Consider the following 18,919-nt stretch of genomic DNA (forward strand, 5'->3'; position numbering starts at 1 on the left):
ATGCACGCATCCAAAAAGGAGCATGGCTATGGGCAGGGAAATGGGCATGTTGTGGGCATTCTGAAAAACTATATGCACATTTATAGAATATGCCTGCTCCATGCATAATTGGTACTGGTATTTACACCAAGTTTTACTTCACGTAAATGGCCATGACTACATTTGGTCGCGTGGAGAGGCAGTCAGCGTTATTCTATATATACTGTGTGGAAATTTAAGCCTATAATATAAAATGTAGACGTACTTTATGGAATACACATAGGCATATTTTTTTTCCATACAGATTTTTCAGGTGCCATATATAGAATCTTCCCCTATATGCCTAACTCAGGCATTCTATATAGTGACAATCTGACAGTCTTCTGGGAAGCTAGGGATATGATTCAAGGCCCTCATAATGAAAATAGCACATGAGTGGATGTGGCCAGCAATCCCACTTGTTTCCTTCAATTTAATTGGAATTCACTGAAGCTCTGCTAGACATGGATTAGGTAAAAGCCTTTCTCTCTCTGATAGGATCATCACTTTGGTGACTCTTGTGGGAAAAATTCACAAGAGTCAATAAATATCAGTACAGGATGTGTTAATATTTGGGAGTTTGCTCAACAATTTGCTGCTCCCTTGCCACGTCCTGGTATGAGACCAGACCATTAAACATTATGCTCTCAGTTGATTCAGGCCACTAATCTTATAAAACATCATCCAGGTCAACCAGTAGCTCAAGAATGCTATCCTTTTGGCTGGATTTATCCAGAATCATCTCCTTCCAAATTCATTGGACTTAACACAGATGTGTTCTAGGTTGTGCTGAGAAGCCCATGTAGAGTACACTCTGTATCCAGAGCCCATGTCTGCTCAGGAAACGTTTTATCAGATAAATTTCCTAGAATTCTGAATTATTTGAGTGCTCTAAAGGCTTTTAGAAGTTTGCTGTCTAATAAAACCATCCTAATCTTGATAGACAATCAGATTACTTTTTTATTTCTTTTTGTGCGTGAACAAGTAGGAAGGAACTGAACTGGGTCCGTACCTCTTGTGTTTGGGAAAATTGACAGGTTGTGGCATTGGACTATCCCCTATGGAGTAAGTCTCATGGCTGTCTTCCTAGAAGGCAAGGACAATATCTTAGCAATCAATCTGAGTCAGGTCCCACATGAATAGATCCTGGATGAAGGAGTAGCAAATGAGATTAGTTTGCAAGTGGGAGGCATCTTCAGTAATTTGTGTGTGTGCGTGTGTTTGTGTGTATGTGCTCTCTGAATAAGAAAGTTACTGAGTTCTGTTAGAGGGTAAGGTCACTGTTAACTTTGCCTCGGATGCCTTCTTCATTGATTTTTTTTTTTTTGGGGGGGGGGGGGGGATTCTCTACATGTATCTACCAATACATTTGGTTGCATGGAGTCTTCTAAAATTCGTAGGGCAATGAGGAACAATATCCTTATTAGCTGAGGCAGGTATGGTTTCCCTTCTCTGGGAGTTATCCATCAAGGAATTAATCTGGTTATGGTTTCCCCTAATTCTAATCATGCAGAATTGAGAACTCTGTTTTATCCCAGCATCAAGTTTCTGGCCCTCACGGCTTAGATTTTGAAAAGATAACATTGAGTTTACTGATTCTACCCGAGAATATCTCTGATGAAATACCTTGGGCTTCCAGGACAGACTCTACAAGAAGGTCCTATAATTTTAGATGGAAGATTTTTTTTTTTGCCGTATGATACAACTGTTAGGACTGGGTAGTGAGCCCTTGTGCCACGACTGAGCACGATGGATGAAGAGCAGTGCCACACTCGGTCAGGCAGCCGGACAACCCCTAGCTTCACCTGGGAAGCGACCACCGTTCCCCAGGAGTTGAGCCCCCAGGTGCAGGTGGCTACCAGGACTTCGGGATCTGGACGTGGTTGGGCAGCCACTGATCTGGCTAGTGGTAAGAGCGGGTGTAACTTGGTGGGTAAGCAGGTACAGTCCAGAGATGAAGGCAGGCAGCACTACAGTGGGTAATCAGGTACGGTCCAAGGGTCAAGGCAGGCAGCAACACAGCGGGTAATCAGGTCCAGTCCAAAGGTCAAGGCAGGCAGCGATACAGCGGGTAGTCAGGTTCGGTCCAAAGGTCAAGGCAGGCAGCAAAACAGCGGGTAGTCAGGAGCGGTCCAAAGGTCAAGGCAGGTAAAGCAGACGAGTAGTAGTGAAGCACACGATACAAGCACCAAACCTCTAACAAGATAGAAGCTGAAGCAAAGTTGGTGTCCCAGGCCAGCTCTTAAATAGGCCTCCAATCAGAGGATCCTGGTCTCAGCTGAGAGGCGAGAGATCTCATAGGGCACACCCAAAAGACATTCAAAATGGCTGCCTCCTTGATGAGCTACCTAAGATGGCTGCTCCTCAAATGATCCTTCCAAGATGGCTGCCCCTCAGATGATCGTCCCAAAATGGTTGCTGCTCAGATGATCCTGCCAATATGGCCGCTGCCAGAAGAACAAGGTAGGGATGCAACAGTAACTGAAAGCCCCATCCCATTTTTTTCTATCCCACTCAAAAACTGCTTTCTACATTTCAGGTTAAATACCAATTTAATGAGCTCCATCTTGGTGCAACTGGTGCTTACCATCACCAGCTGGAAGGTAAACCCACTTCTCTAGAGCCTAAATTCAATTTATGCAAGGCTTGCTTCTGTACTCGCATCATGCCTTCTGCTGTGTTTTGAGACCTCAGCATGATGTGGCCAAGCTGATCAAAGCTCCCATTCAGCCATTGGATCTTTCTGAGTTGAACTATTTAACCTGAAAGGTCTTATTTCTGGTTCCCATCACTTTGCAGAGACCCCTGAATTCTATAGTTGCCCAGATTTGGGCACAGATTCCATATCGGTGCACAAACTAGTCATTAATTATTGACATTAACTGGCACTAATTAGGACTTATGTGTTATTCTATAACACTCTGCCCTTAAATTGTCTTGTTTGCATGTCCAGGGGAGGGGCCAGCATTTTATACCAGGTTTCGGGAGGCATAAGTCCTCACATCAAAGATGGATGCTGTTCTCTAAAGATTGTTTAGTGTGAAGTGGCCTTTATAGATTTAGTGCTTGGCATGGATCTTAACAGCGGTTGTCTTTGGGTGCCATTTAAAGAATTCCCCCCCCCCCCCCCCCCCCGAGTGATCTCTAGGCCTAGATATAAAAGAAAAAATTGCCATACTGGGTTGGACCAAAGGTCTTATAGCAGTGGCCAAGCCAAGTCACAGGTATCTAGCAGAATCCCAAAAAGTAGCAAGATTACATGCTACCTGCCCCCAGGGGTAAACAGTGGCTTTCCCCGGGTCTACCTTGATTTGTACCTGCCTTTTTCAGGGCACAGACCGTACAAGTCTGCCCAGCAGTATTTCCCGCCTCCCAGCCACCAGTCCTGCCTCCCATCATCGGCACTGGCACAGACCGTATAAGTCTGCCTTCCACTATCCTCGCCTCCCAACCACCAACCCCTCTTCCCCCACCTGCTCCGCCATCCAATTTCTGCTAAGCTTCTGAGGATCCATTCCTACTGCACAGGATTCCTTTATGCATATCCCACGCATGTTTGAATTCCGTTACCATTTTCATCTCCACCACCTCCCGCGGGAGGGCATTCCAAGCATCCACCACCCTCTCTGTGAAAAAATACTTCCTGACATCTTTCCTGAGTCTGTCCCCCTTCAATCTCGTTTCATGTCCTCTCGTTCTACCGCCTTCCCATCTCCGGAAAAGATTTGTTTGCAGATTAATACCTTTCAAGTATTTGAACGTCTGTATCATATCACCCCTGTTCCTCCTTTCCTCCAGGGTATACATGTTCAGGTCAGCAAGTCTCTGCTCATATGTCTTGGAACGCAAATCCCATACCATTCCCAATATCGCTACAGAGCCTTCCTCTTCGGCTGTCCAAGTGGCTCTTGGGACCTCCACAGGTGTTGTGAACCCTGGGGAGGGGTTTTCCCCAGAGTTTATTTTACTGCTGCATCAGGGTTATTTGTTAAAGAGGGCTCTGCCTTAGTCCCAGTGGTCGGATCCTGAGGGGACCCTCAAGGTATCCAAGGCGATGGCTCGCCTTTATCCGGTGGTCGTAGACCAGGCAGACAAGTTTGTCCTTCCTACTGTCAATGCTCTGCTCATGGCAGTTACCAAGAAGACCACACTAGCAGTGGAAGGGAGAATAGCACTTAAGGATATGCATGACCAATGCCTGGAGGCTTCTATTAAGTATACCTTTGAGGTATCTGTGCTGGCTCCCCAGGCTTCGATCTGTAGTTCATATGTGGTCAGGGCATGCCTTAGTTGGCTTCCGCAGCTTCTGGAGCAGGATCCTGATCTGTTGTACCCCACATGGAGGCCAGTTTGGCTTATTTAGATGACTCTCTTTATGACCTGGTTCAGACTTCAGCCAAACAGATAGCATTGGATGTTTCTGCTCGTCGGTTATTGTGACTGTGCCATTGGGTGGTGGATTTGGCATCCAAGCAGTGGCTCACTTGGTTGCCGTTTGGGGTATGCTCCCTTTCGGTGAAGATTTGGATAAGATTGTGAAAGATTTGGGAGACACCAAGGGTCAACGTCTTCCAGAAGACAAATTGAGATCTACACCAAGGGCCGAGTCTGCGACCTCTTCTGCGGGAGGTGTGCTGTTAACATCCAGGTTTTGCTGGTATCTCCTTTCAGCACTCCCTGCTTTCAGCAGCATTCTTTCTTTCGAGGGAATAAACACCCCGTACCTTCTTCTACACGTCCATAAGGTGCAGAGTGCTCTTCCCAATGATGGGGGGTTTGGTCCACTCTTCAGTGCACACAGGATCAGGGGTCGGCTGACTCTCTTCTACGAGGAGTGGGCCGAAGTCACTTCAGACCAATGGTTTCTGGATATTATCGAGACAGCTAGAAGCTAGAGTTTGCTTTGCCCGTAGGCAATGTATTTTTGGAATTCTGCTGTGCTACTGCCTCAAAAATGGTGGCAGTCGAAGCGACACTACATTCCTTGTTGGACCTTGAGGGCAGTGGTCCCACTTCCACTTCTCGAGGCACGTGTGGGGCGGTATTACATTTATTTCATAATGCCCTTGAAAGGGGAAGCCTTTCGCCCTATCCTCGACCTTTGCAAAGTCAACCAGTTCTTGAGGGTTAGGCATTTTTGCATGGAAACCCTGTGGTCCGTCGCTGTGGCTGTGCAGTTGGGGGAGTTTTTCACAGCATTGGATCTCAAGGAGGATTCCTATTTGGCCTCCATATCATCGATTCATGTGTTTTGGGGCGACACTTCCAGTTTTGAGAGCTCCCCTTTGGCCTGTCTACTGCCCCCTGCACTTTTTCCAAGGTTATGATGGTAGTAGTACCTTTCTATGGAAGGAAGGAATCGGAGTTCAGCCCTACCTGGATGACTGTTGATTCGAGTGGATTTGATTCAGGAACGTCACAGGGCCACCAACCAGGTAACTGCTCTACTGCAGTCTTTGGGATGGGTCATCAACCTTGCAAAGAGCCACCTGGTTCCTTCTCAATCTTTGGATTACCTGGGAGCTTGCTTTGACACTGCTCTGGACCGGGTATTCTTGCCGGAGGAGTGGAGGGTCAAGCTTCACTCTGATTTCCAACCTTCTGCGGTTGTGGAGTCCCCGGGCCTGGGACTACATTCAAGTGTTGGGCTCCATGGCTGCGACCCTGGAGGTAGTATTGTGGGCGAGGTCGCACATGCGACCTGTACAGTCCTCGCTGCTGAGCTTGTGGTCACCGGTCTCCCTGGATTATCGGTTCCGTCTTCCGTGGTTGCCTCAGGCCTGGCACAGTATAACCTGGTGGCTTCGTGAACACAGCTTGTTGAAGGGATGCCTCTTGCTCCACTGCAGTGGGTGGTTGTAGTGACGGATGCCAGCCTGACAGGTTGGGGTCTCATTGCCTCAACCGCTATGCTCAGGGGACTTTGGACCGCGATGGAAACAGCTTAGCCAATCAATCAGTTGGAGCTGCGTGTGGTCCTGAACCCCTTAAGGGCATTTCAAGATCTGCTGACAGACAAGGTGGTCTGAGTGTTTTCAGACAACATGATGGTGGTGGCTTACATCAGTGGTCAAGGCAGCACCCAGAGTTGAGCTCCTGCTGCCGAGACAAGTCACCTTCTGGTGTGGGCAGAAGCCCTCCTTCACGGTCTGTCAGCAGCACACATTGCGGGACACAGCAATGTGCAAGCAGATATTCTCAGCTGTCACTCACTGGAGCCTGCGGAATTGGAGCTGTCCACAGAGGCATTTCGTCAGATCTGCCGGAGATGGGACACTCCAACGATGGATTTGATGGTGACCTGGGCAAATGCCAAGGTGTTTGCCTTCTTCAGCAGAAGGAAGGAGTCCGGCTCCTCCGACCTGAACGTGCTTCTCCAGCCCTAGCCTGAGTTGGCTGTTCTGTATGTCTTTTTCTCCGTGGCCATTGATCGTCCGGGTACTGCTCAGGATTGGGCAGCACCCAGGACAGATCATTCTAGTGGCTCCTGATTGGCTGCGACACCCTTGGTATACAGACCTAGTTCGACTTCGCGTGGAGCTGCCTTTTCAACGTCCGGTCCACCCCGGTCTTCTTCATCAGGGACCGGTTCAGATAGAGGCTCTCTACCGCTTTGGTCTTATGGCCTGGCTGTTGAGCAGGCGCATTTGAAGAAGAAAGGCTATTTGGATGTGGAGATAGCTACCTTGTTGCAGGCTTGCAAACATTCTACCTCTATGGCATACGCCTGAGTTTGGCGTACTTTTGTTGTGTGGTGTGAAGCTCGTGCTTGCTCTCCTTTGCAGGTGTCTGTTTCCCAGCTGTTGGCTTTCTTGCAAGACTAGTTACAGACAGGATTGGCCTATAATTCTCTTTGGGTGCAGGTTGTGGCTCTGGCCCGTTTTCGGTGCCGGGTATCGGGTTCGTCCCTGGCTGTTCATCTGGATGTGGTTCGGTTTTTGTGGGAGGTGCTTCATCTGCATCCTCCATTGCATAGGCCATGTCCGGCCTGGAACCTCTCCTTAGTGCTTGGGGCATTACAAGGAGCCCCCTTTGAGCCCTTGCAGAGGCCTTCTGAAAGAAATTGTGCCCCTGGAGAGGAGGTCAAGGGTAAATAAGAGAGACTGAAAGAAATGGTGCCCCTGGAGAGGAGAGCAAGGGGAAAGAAGAGAGACTGAAAGAAATGGTGCCCCTGGAGAGGAGAGCAAGGGGAAAGAAGAGAGACTGGAGGAGATGGTACCCCTGGAAAGGAGGGCAAGGGGAGAGAAGAGATAGAAACTAGATAGATTTAAGAAGGAGGAAAAAAATGGAAGAAAGTTGAATTTGAAAGATGGATATAGGGCAGAAAGTGAATGAGGAGAAAAAAAGGAATAGTGAATAGACAGAAGGCCCTAGAAATGGGGTTCAGAGCACAGAACTGTGCTGGTAGCACAGGGAATGAGATGATTACGTAGTAACATAGTAAATGATGGCAGATAAAGACCCAAACAATCCATCCAGTCTGCCCAAGGCACACATTATCAATTTATGATTAGATATTTTAACAGGACAACAAACAGCAGAAATGAATACACAGCCCACAGTACGTCCCAAACGACAGGGCAGAAAGATTCATTGATAGTGTTTAACCTATCATCGAAGTGTTTGAGCCCTATTCAATATCAAATTTTAAGTTTGGGGCTTACATTTGTTCCTACTCAGTTTCATAATGCGTTTGATATTCGCATTAATTTACATAAGTTTTTTAGAAAACTACGTTTGAAATTATTTTTTGGAGAGAATGATACCATCGAATCTGATAGTTCACTTAGTCAATCTAAATCCTTTTTGCAAACACACCGGTTGCCCTCTACATGGCTTCCTCATGGTCCTATAGATTCAGCCATTGCTACGTTTCAGCAATGGGTATTACATGATCTTGAGAAATTAGAAGCAACCTTGGGGAAACAGTATGGTAATCTGACAGTTTTGCAGCGTCAAGCAGTTGAAGATTTACAGAGGGACGAAAATATTATAATCTTGAGGGCTGATAAAGGGGGTGGAGTTGTGGTACAAGATAGATCGAAGTATGAACAAGAAGCATTCACTCAGTTAAATGATCTAACATTTTACAGCCCGTTACAGGAAGATCCTACCACCCAGTATCAATCGAGGGTGTATGAGCTGTTAAAGGAAGCTTGTGAAAAAGGTGTTATTTCTATTCAAATATTTCGATACTTGTTCAGACAATTTCCAAAAATACCTATAATTTACTTCACCCCAAAAATACATAAGAGTTTGGAAAAACCTCCTGGCCGTCCCATTGTTTCTGGATGTGAATCACTGTTTGAACCGCTCTCTCAATTTTTGGATTTTCATTTGCAACCTTGTTTAAAGTCCATAACTTCTTTTGTGAGAGACTCAGATCACCTGCTTAATATTTTGCAAGATGTAAAAATTGATGCTAATGCAGAGGTATGCTTGGTAACACTAGATGTTACTGCATTATATACAAATATCCCGCAAAGGGAAGCTGTGATTATGATTAAGGGATTATTGGAAACTTTGGAGTTATCCAATCAATTAATAACTTTACTTGGCAATATAGCTGAGTTAGTCATTTATCACAATTTTTTCAAGTTCAAAGAAAACGTTTTTCATCAAATAAAAGGAGTTGCGATGGGTGCCACAGTAGCCCCCACTATTGCATGCTTGTATATGGACCAGTTAGAGAAGCAGTATATATATACCAATCAACATTTTGAGGGTGTTGTTAAATGGCTACGATATATAGATGACATTCTGGTAATATGGCAAGGGACAGAAGATAATTTATTGAAACTGTTGGAAATTTTGAATACAGTGAGCCCTCATATAAAATTTGTACATTGTATCGGTCGTCGAGAGGTGAATTTTTTGGATGTAAATATCCAATGGTATGACGGTAGATTTATTACTAAGATTTACCGTAAGGAAACTGATCGTAATACAATACTACATTATCGTAGCCATCACCCTTCTGGGTTAAAAAACAGTATACCATCGAGTCAACTGCTTCGAGTCCGTAGGTTGTGCAGTTCTCGTGAAGAATACACTTATCAAGCTTTTCAAATGATTTCACGTTTTCAACATAGAGGATATCCTGACAGAATTTTAAAAAAAGCGGCTAAGAGAGCATTCAACAATCACAATGAATGGCATCCATCATATGATAACCAGAAATATAGATCTATAAAAAAAGATCCGTTGACTTGTGTGTTACCTTACACTAAGTCATCTAGTCAAATTATACAAATTATGAAACGTCATTGGTCTATATTAGGTATACATAAAGTTTTTCAGCAATTTCCTCGGTTTGCATTCTCTCGAGGTAGAAATTTAGGTGAACAACTGGCAAGGCATAACACTGCATGTAATGTAAGACATGAGGAATTTGGCCATGGGAGGTGCGATCGGTGTGTATATTGCAGGTATGCCATGCAAGTTAATGAAGTGAATGTTCCTCATTCAGAGAAAATATATCGTTTGCAGGCTCACACTGACTGCAATACTACAAATTGTGTGTATGGCATAAAATGTCCTTGTGAACTATGGTACATTGGATTGACTACTAAAAAGATTAAAGTTAGGATAGCACAGCACCTTAGTAATCTCCGTACTAAACGAATGGAAGCCCCTTTGGTTTCACATTGGGTGGATGTCAAACATGAAGTTCAGGATCTTCGCTTTGTAGTTTTGAGTCAAATTAGTTTTGAAAGAGGAGGTAATGTGCCTCGCATGCTATTGCGTAAAGAACAAAGGCTAATTTACCTCTGGAACACTGTAAGCCCTTATGGGTTAAATAAAGAAGTAGAGTGGTTAAACTTGTGAGAGGGTATTTAAAGTTAGTTCCTTTGAAGCTTTGGTATGCGCATGTGTCAGCGTCTTTTGAGGCGTTGTTTTTGACACATCCAGGATTGTTAAATTGGAGAGAGGGTATTTAAACTCAGTCTCCTTGAAGCCTTGGTATGCGCATGTGTGGGCGTCTTTTGAGGCGTTACCACCAGCACATCCAGGATTGTGAATGCTTGGCCACCTGTAGAGCCGGTAAGAGTTTATAATATTGGATTGTAATATTGTTTGTGAAATACAAATGTATGTTATTATTGTTGTTTACATAGATTATTGACCCCTGAAGACGCAAAATTTGCGAAACACGATCGTGTAGGGTCTGTGTACAACTGTTTTAGCACACAAATGAGAGGACTGCTGCAGTGAAGCAGTTTGAAATTCAAGGAAAAGTCCCGTGAAGTATGGAGTCACGGTGAATGGAACTACTGTCATTCAATACCACAGCACAGAGTTATCAGTTGTGGGTTACGATGGAATGTAACCTTTTGTTTTAACCTGCTGTGATGGACAATTGACTTAATCAATGGACTAATTGCCACAGGGCAACAGAAAGTTTACAGCAGGTTACCAATAGATTAAGAGAGGATCGTAATGAAGAAGAAATGTTTTTGAATGTCAGTATAATTTACAAGTTTTACACCAATATTGCTATTGAAAGCAACATTTTTGTTATAAGATCATAAGTGATTCTATTATTCCGGGTGTTCTATTGTTATATTGTTATAGAGTTTGATATTTTGATATTAGTTTTATAAATGTGAATTAGAGTGAATGGATGACTGAATGAATGATAGATATATGGGGATTTTAGACAATAATTGTTAGGTTTATGAGATTAATTGATGTAATAAAGATAAAAATAAATGCAATAGTTGTTGAGTATATTGTATGAATTTAGTACAACTATTTATTGAATGATACCTTAGACAACATTGTGAGATACATATTGTGGGTAAAATGGCTACGGGTGGTTGGGATTCGCAGTCGGGGTTTTCAGAGGAGACTATTTCCAATTTATTGGGTGGAATGCGGTTATTTGATTCAGCAAATGGCCCCATTCATTTAGATTGGGTAGATATTTTGAGACTACATAAATACATAGTTAGATCAGAATTTCATGCTATGACATTAATAGAATATTGTCGGGCTTTACGTATTCCTAGGGGTCTACAGCTATATAAAGAGCCGAGATTCCTAGAAGATTCTGACTATGTGAAAAGGTGGAACGATATAATTTCAAGATGTTCTTTAGATTTAATGCTCATTACAATTGACAAATTAAACAAGTTAGTAGATGATAATACTTGTGAATTAAACAGTAAATTGAATGAGCTAAAGAATATGTCATCAGTAGAAAATTATGAAGTTAAATATAAGGAGCATATGCAAGTGATTGAGAAATATCGAATAGAAATTAGATCTCAAAAAATATCCAAATACAAGAGAGATGAGTTAGATTACACAAAGGGTTTCATCTATCCATGGATGAATCAAAGTAGAAAATCTAGACGAAATAAAAAAGGTAAGCGAGTCACATTTATTAACTCTTCTAGTGACTCATCAGGAGAAGAACATGGGAATGAGAGTAGTACAATGGGCAATTTTGGTAGTCACACTGATACATCTTTAAAAACGACTATTTTAACAGGACAACAAACAGCAGAAATGAATACACAGCCCACAGTACGTCCCAAACGACAGGGCAGAAAGATTCATTGATAGTGTTTAACCTATCATCGAAGTGTTTGAGCCCTATTCAATATCAAATTTTAAGTTTGGGGCTTACATTTGTTCCTACTCAGTTTCATAATGCGTTTGATATTCGCATTAATTTACATAAGTTTTTTAGAAAACTACGTTTGAAATTATTTTTTGGAGAGAATGATACCATCGAATCTGATAGTTCACTTAGTCAATCTAAATCCTTTTTGCAAACACACCGGTTGCCCTCTACATGGCTTCCTCATGGTCCTATAGATTCAGCCATTGCTACGTTTCAGCAATGGGTATTACATGATCTTGAGAAATTAGAAGCAACCTTGGGGAAACAGTATGGTAATCTGACAGTTTTGCAGCGTCAAGCAGTTGAAGATTTACAGAGGGACGAAAATATTATAATCTTGAGGGCTGATAAAGGGGGTGGAGTTGTGGTACAAGATAGATCGAAGTATGAACAAGAAGCATTCACTCAGTTAAATGATCTAACATTTTACAGCCCGTTACAGGAAGATCCTACCACCCAGTATCAATCGAGGGTGTATGAGCTGTTAAAGGAAGCTTGTGAAAAAGGTGTTATTTCTATTCAAATATTTCGATACTTGTTCAGACAATTTCCAAAAATACCTATAATTTACTTCACCCCAAAAATACATAAGAGTTTGGAAAAACCTCCTGGCCGTCCCATTGTTTCTGGATGTGAATCACTGTTTGAACCGCTCTCTCAATTTTTGGATTTTCATTTGCAACCTTGTTTAAAGTCCATAACTTCTTTTGTGAGAGACTCAGATCACCTGCTTAATATTTTGCAAGATGTAAAAATTGATGCTAATGCAGAGGTATGCTTGGTAACACTAGATGTTACTGCATTATATACAAATATCCCGCAAAGGGAAGCTGTGATTATGATTAAGGGATTATTGGAAACTTTGGAGTTATCCAATCAATTAATAACTTTACTTGGCAATATAGCTGAGTTAGTCATTTATCACAATTTTTTCAAGTTCAAAGAAAACGTTTTTCATCAAATAAAAGGAGTTGCGATGGGTGCCACAGTAGCCCCCACTATTGCATGCTTGTATATGGACCAGTTAGAGAAGCAGTATATATATACCAATCAACATTTTGAGGGTGTTGTTAAATGGCTACGATATATAGATGACATTCTGGTAATATGGCAAGGGACAGAAGATAATTTATTGAAACTGTTGGAAATTTTGAATACAGTGAGCCCTCATATAAAATTTGTACATTGTATCGGTCGTCGAGAGGTGAATTTTTTGGATGTAAATATCCAATGGTATGACGGTAGATTTATTACTAAGATTTACCGTAAGGAAACTGATCGTAATACAATACTACATTATCGTAGCCATCACCCTTCTGGGTTAAAAAACAGTATACCATCGAGTCAACTGCTTCGAGTCCGTAGGTTGTGCAGTTCTCGTGAAGAATACACTTATCAAGCTTTTCAAATGATTTCACGTTTTCAACATAGAGGATATCCTGACAGAATTTTAAAAAAAGCGGCTAAGAGAGCATTCAACAATCACAATGAATGGCATCCATCATATGATAACCAGAAATATAGATCTATAAAAAAAGATCCGTTGACTTGTGTGTTACCTTACACTAAGTCATCTAGTCAAATTATACAAATTATGAAACGTCATTGGTCTATATTAGGTATACATAAAGTTTTTCAGCAATTTCCTCGGTTTGCATTCTCTCGAGGTAGAAATTTAGGTGAACAACTGGCAAGGCATAACACTGCATGTAATGTAAGACATGAGGAATTTGGCCATGGGAGGTGCGATCGGTGTGTATATTGCAGGTATGCCATGCAAGTTAATGAAGTGAATGTTCCTCATTCAGAGAAAATATATCGTTTGCAGGCTCACACTGACTGCAATACTACAAATTGTGTGTATGGCATAAAATGTCCTTGTGAACTATGGTACATTGGATTGACTACTAAAAAGATTAAAGTTAGGATAGCACAGCACCTTAGTAATCTCCGTACTAAACGAATGGAAGCCCCTTTGGTTTCACATTGGGTGGATGTCAAACATGAAGTTCAGGATCTTCGCTTTGTAGTTTTGAGTCAAATTAGTTTTGAAAGAGGAGGTAATGTGCCTCGCATGCTATTGCGTAAAGAACAAAGGCTAATTTACCTCTGGAACACTGTAAGCCCTTATGGGTTAAATAAAGAAGTAGAGTGGTTAAACTTGTGAGAGGGTATTTAAAGTTAGTTCCTTTGAAGCTTTGGTATGCGCATGTGTCAGCGTCTTTTGAGGCGTTGTTTTTGACACATCCAGGATTGTTAAATTGGAGAGAGGGTATTTAAACTCAGTCTCCTTGAAGCCTTGGTATGCGCATGTGTGGGCGTCTTTTGAGGCGTTACCACCAGCACATCCAGGATTGTGAATGCTTGGCCACCTGTAGAGCCGGTAAGAGTTTATAATATTGGATTGTAATATTGTTTGTGAAATACAAATGTATGTTATTATTGTTGTTTACATAGATTATTGACCCCTGAAGACGCAAAATTTGCGAAACACGATCGTGTAGGGTCTGTGTACAACTGTTTTAGCACACAAATGAGAGGACTGCTGCAGTGAAGCAGTTTGAAATTCAAGGAAAAGTCCCGTGAAGTATGGAGTCACGGTGAATGGAACTACTGTCATTCAATACCACAGCACAGAGTTATCAGTTGTGGGTTACGATGGAATGTAACCTTTTGTTTTAACCTGCTGTGATGGACAATTGACTTAATCAATGGACTAATTGCCACAGGGCAACAGAAAGTTTACAGCAGGTTACCAATAGATTAAGAGAGGATCGTAATGAAGAAGAAATGTTTTTGAATGTCAGTATAATTTACAAGTTTTACACCAATATTGCTATTGAAAGCAACATTTTTGTTATAAGATCATAAGTGATTCTATTATTCCGGGTGTTCTATTGTTATATTGTTATAGAGTTTGATATTTTGATATTAGTTTTATAAATGTGAATTAGAGTGAATGGATGACTGAATGAATGATAGATATATGGGGATTTTAGACAATAATTGTTAGGTTTATGAGATTAATTGATGTAATAAAGATAAAAATAAATGCAATAGTTGTTGAGTATATTGTATGATTAGATCAGAAAGATAAAATCACCAGACAACAAAGGAAAGAAAATTATTTTATTTTTAGTTTAGTAATTGAAATATGTCAGTGTTGAAAATTTACTTCTGCTGTTTTTATTTTGCACTGTACAGGAGGAAATGTGAGGCGGCACTTTATACGAATAATTATGCAATTAAAAATTTTAATTGATGTACAGCTCTAATTTTGGATCATTGTTTTGCTGCATTACACAATTATGTTTTAGCTTCAGCTCATGACTGGGTATGCTCCTTAAGAAGTTTCTGGTATAGTTTAGTCAGTATTCATGGTTCGTTCAGTAATGGCAGTTTTTCCAAGTCTTGAAGCAGCAAAGCATCCCCATACCATCACACTATCACCACCATATTTAACTGTTGGTATGACATTCTTACTGTGGAATGCTGTACTTGCTCTATGCCAGACATAATAGGAACTGTTATCCAAACACTTCCACTTTTGACTCATCTGCCCAAAAAATATTATCCTAAAAGACTTAGAGCTCATCCAGGTATGCTTTTGCAAATGTGAGATGAGCATTGATTTTACTGTTGGATAGCAGTGGTGTCTGTCTTGCTACTCTTTCTTATTGTGGTGTCATGAACCCTGATCCTGGTTAAGGCTAGGAGGCCTGCAGTCCTTTGGATGTTCCAGGATGTTTTGTGACTTTCTGGATGAGCTGTCACTGTGCCCTTGGAGTAATTTTGGCAGGCAAGTCTCCAGAGTATCCTGCCTAGAGAGTTGGTTTTTACCAACTTCAAAGCTATGAAAAGAACTGAGTTGGCCTCCTATAACGATACCAGCATAGGAAGTCCAGTTTACCTGATTAGAAACCTCTACCCAATTAAGGAGTTTGTTAAACATTTTACCATGTCAGGCTCCATTTGGGTGATGTCATATGTGAGGGCTTGTACCCTGCTGTCCTTGGAGAACCCCTGCTACAAGTAAAGAGTCCTACTTTAACAAATTGATAGCTTTCGTAAATTCATGCCAGTAGATCAGAATAGGTTATGCAAAATGATCACATCTGATTTCTATCATAAGCAAGCCAAATGTAGGTATCTCAGTAACAGAAAGGGAGATAAAGTAGTGTGAATCCAGTATACTTCATTCTAAGCCAGTAAAGATATTCAGACTTTATTGTGTTAATTGTTTCATAAAACTAAAGACATGATACATGTGGTGGTCTGTCATTTGCAGAGTCTTTCAAAGAACTTGCATCTGCACTTGCAGACAAACATATTAGTCAACATAAACATAAATTGTTGTGCATTAGATTAGTTTGTTCTCAGAAACTACAGAACTATTTGTATGCAAATTGAGTAAAAAAAAATCTCAAATGTAAAGTTGAATATTAAATGGCAACATAACTTTGTTTTTCTTCAACAGAATGCATTAGTTTCATTTAAGGAGTTGTGTGGCCTCTCTCCTGTTGCAAATATTATGCAGTGTATTTTAGCACTGTCAACTCGCTTGGTTGGTCCTGACAATTCACCCTTGTTGGTAATGAACCTCGATGATCAGTATCCTGTAATGGAATGTCAAGGGACAGTTCCAGAAGTTTTGAAAAAGATTATAACAGCATATGATTTGGTGAGTAGCTCTCATTATACATATGTTTCCAGAAACTCTTTTTGTAACAAATGTATGAGTTCTGTTTGTAAGAGACCTTAAATATCATGCCTTTTCTCTTGTCCCTCCAGTCTGCCCAACAGTCACATTCATTATCAATCCAACAGTGTTAAGTAACCACATTTTACCTGCTAAATTCAACTTTAAGATGTCCTCCCCTCCCCAACTGTGTTGCACAGTACCCGCACTTGTACCATATGAAATGAGTGTTGTATAATATACCTATACTTGATTCTGATCTGTCTTTGCCAATTTTGTGACACACACCATAGGCGTCTGCCTGGCACTGTTCTTATTTCCATCTACTGGAGTTGGTGTTGAAGCCCATTCCAGCCCATGCTAATCTGTCTTGCCATATAGGGGACACAGACTAGATGTCAGCCTTACTTCCCAACTATTGGAGCCCAGCAAGTAGTTTCTTAATATATAGGGATTTTTTTTATAACAGGGCACTTATATTTGGAGGTGGAAAAGGTACCTACTTTTAGTCTAACTTGTAAAAACAAATATTAATTATAACTGTCTTTATAAAACACTATCATTAATCCATCAAAAAAATACATTATATATTGAAGGTGTGGACTAGAAGATATGAATTACATTATATTCAAGGTATGAATGATAGATACAAATCAAGGTCAGGTGTACATATAAAGTAGCACATATAAGTTTATCTTGTTGGGCATACTGGATAGACCGTACAGGTCTTTTTCTGCTGTCACCTACTATGTTATGTATGTATATATGAACTAGAGCAATGTTTCCCAAGTCCAATCCTAGAGTACCCCCTTGCCAATCAGGTTTTCAGGATATCCACAATGAATATGCATGAACTTGATTTGTATACACTACTTCTATTATATGCAGATCTATTTCATGCATATTCATTGTGGATATCCTGAAAACCTGATTGGCAAGGGGGTACTCCAGGACTGAAGTTGGGAAGCCCTGAACTAGAGGACATGAATTTAGGTTGCCGGGGAGGGGGGGGGGGGGGAGAGAGACTCAGGAATAACATCTGGAAATACTTTTCCATGGAGAGGGTGGTAGATGCCTGGAATACGCTCCACAGGAGGTAGTGGAGATGAAAACAGTAAAGGAATTAAAATATGCATGGGATAAACACAAAGGAATCCTGTTTGGAAGGCATAGAACCAAACAAGCCTAATGGTGATTAGATGGCAATACTGATAATTGAGATGCAAAGCCTGTGCCAGGCTGACTTCTACGGTCTGTGCCCTGAAAATGGCAAGGACAAATCAAGATCAGGTATGCATATGTAGGATCATATCATACCTTATGCTATGAGTTTATCTTGTTGGGCAGACTGTATGGACCTTACAGGTCGTTATCTGCCATCATCTACTGTAGATATTATACCTTCTCAAGAACAGAATATTAGTATACATTTTAGCAGCATCCTATATAATAAAACTCACCCTCAACGTTCTGAAGACACTGACATCAGTGAAGCCAAGCCACTGACGTCACTTCCTTCAAGACGGGTTCGAAGGGTTTGTGGTGGTGAAGCCACCGAAATCGCCAAGTCTCGGGGCCCCGCCCTCATGTCAAACGTGATGAAAACCTTGCTAGCGCCCATTTCATTTGCTCCAGAAACGGGCCTCTTTTACTAGTATTTTATAATATGTGTAAACTGTGACCCTGACAGTGTTCTTCTCAAACTCCTCCCCTGAGTATGCATACTGTATAAGAATGTGCTGGCTTGCATCATATGTACTTTTAGGTGTGACCTAATTGTTTGAGAACATTTATTCATAAAAATTAGTTATAAAATTATCCTCATAAGGTCTTAATCAGCTTAAAAAAAATCACAATCACAGAATGGAAAAATGCTATCTCACTCACACACACAAGGAGTACTCACTCAGGCTGCATATAGTGCAGCAGGACATGTTTATCCACTTCTACCCTAGCTGAGATAATATTTAACCATTTCTTTCACCGCATGTGCAACTTTCTTTAAATCAATCATCTTACTTTCTAACTGTTCCTACTTTCTTACCCTTCTATATGTTACATTTTTGTTTTACCCTTCGCTATCAATTATAATGTTCTAATACATATTGTGTTGACATTGTAAGTATACCATGCCATACTTTGAATTGTTTTTGAATATTTTTACTGCTGAAATTGTCTGTTGCTCATGCTTGATCTATTCTTACTGTACACTGCCTTCAGTGAATTTGTTCAAAAAGACGGTAAATAAATCCTAATAATAAATAATACATTCACCTTCAATCTTTTAACTTTTGATGGATTGTTAAAATAGAAAATGACCCAAGAATTGTTTCTTGCATGTAACTTTCATGATGGATTTAGGTTTATATTCATGTAACTTAAAAAAGTTGCTTAACTCCTAAGGCCCTGTTTACTAAGCCGTGCTAGTGTTTAGCGTGCGCTAACCGTGTAGATGCCCATCATATTCCTATGGGTGTCTACACCGTTAACGTGTGCCAATTTTTAGCATGTGCTAAAAACGCTATTACACATTAATAAACAAGGCCCTTAATATGTTTAAATTGAGAGCG

General features: G+C 41.1%; 1 protein-coding gene and 2 long non-coding RNA genes across 3 annotated transcripts in view; all 3 read left to right on the forward strand.

The window, feature by feature from the left end:
* LOC115469873 (inactive phospholipase C-like protein 2) overlaps positions 1-18,919 on the forward strand; it is a 144,741-nt gene that overhangs the window by 88,122 nt on the left and 37,700 nt on the right. Inside the window, 1 exon segment of the mRNA XM_030202623.1 lies at positions 16,128-16,331. Within this exon segment, the coding sequence (XP_030058483.1) occupies positions 16,128-16,331 (204 nt within the window).
* On the forward strand, positions 9,182-10,466 carry LOC115469881. The gene is made up of 2 exons (XR_003942081.1): positions 9,182-10,062; positions 10,137-10,466. It is a non-coding gene; the product is annotated as an uncharacterized LOC115469881 (long non-coding RNA).
* Positions 13,153-14,437, forward strand: LOC115469888. Its single transcript, XR_003942082.1, has 2 exons — positions 13,153-14,033; positions 14,108-14,437. It is a non-coding gene; the product is annotated as an uncharacterized LOC115469888 (long non-coding RNA).

The sequence above is a fragment of the Microcaecilia unicolor genome, chromosome 1, assembly GCF_901765095.1.
Source record: "Microcaecilia unicolor chromosome 1, aMicUni1.1, whole genome shotgun sequence".
Taxonomy (NCBI): Eukaryota; Metazoa; Chordata; class Amphibia; order Gymnophiona; family Siphonopidae; genus Microcaecilia; species Microcaecilia unicolor.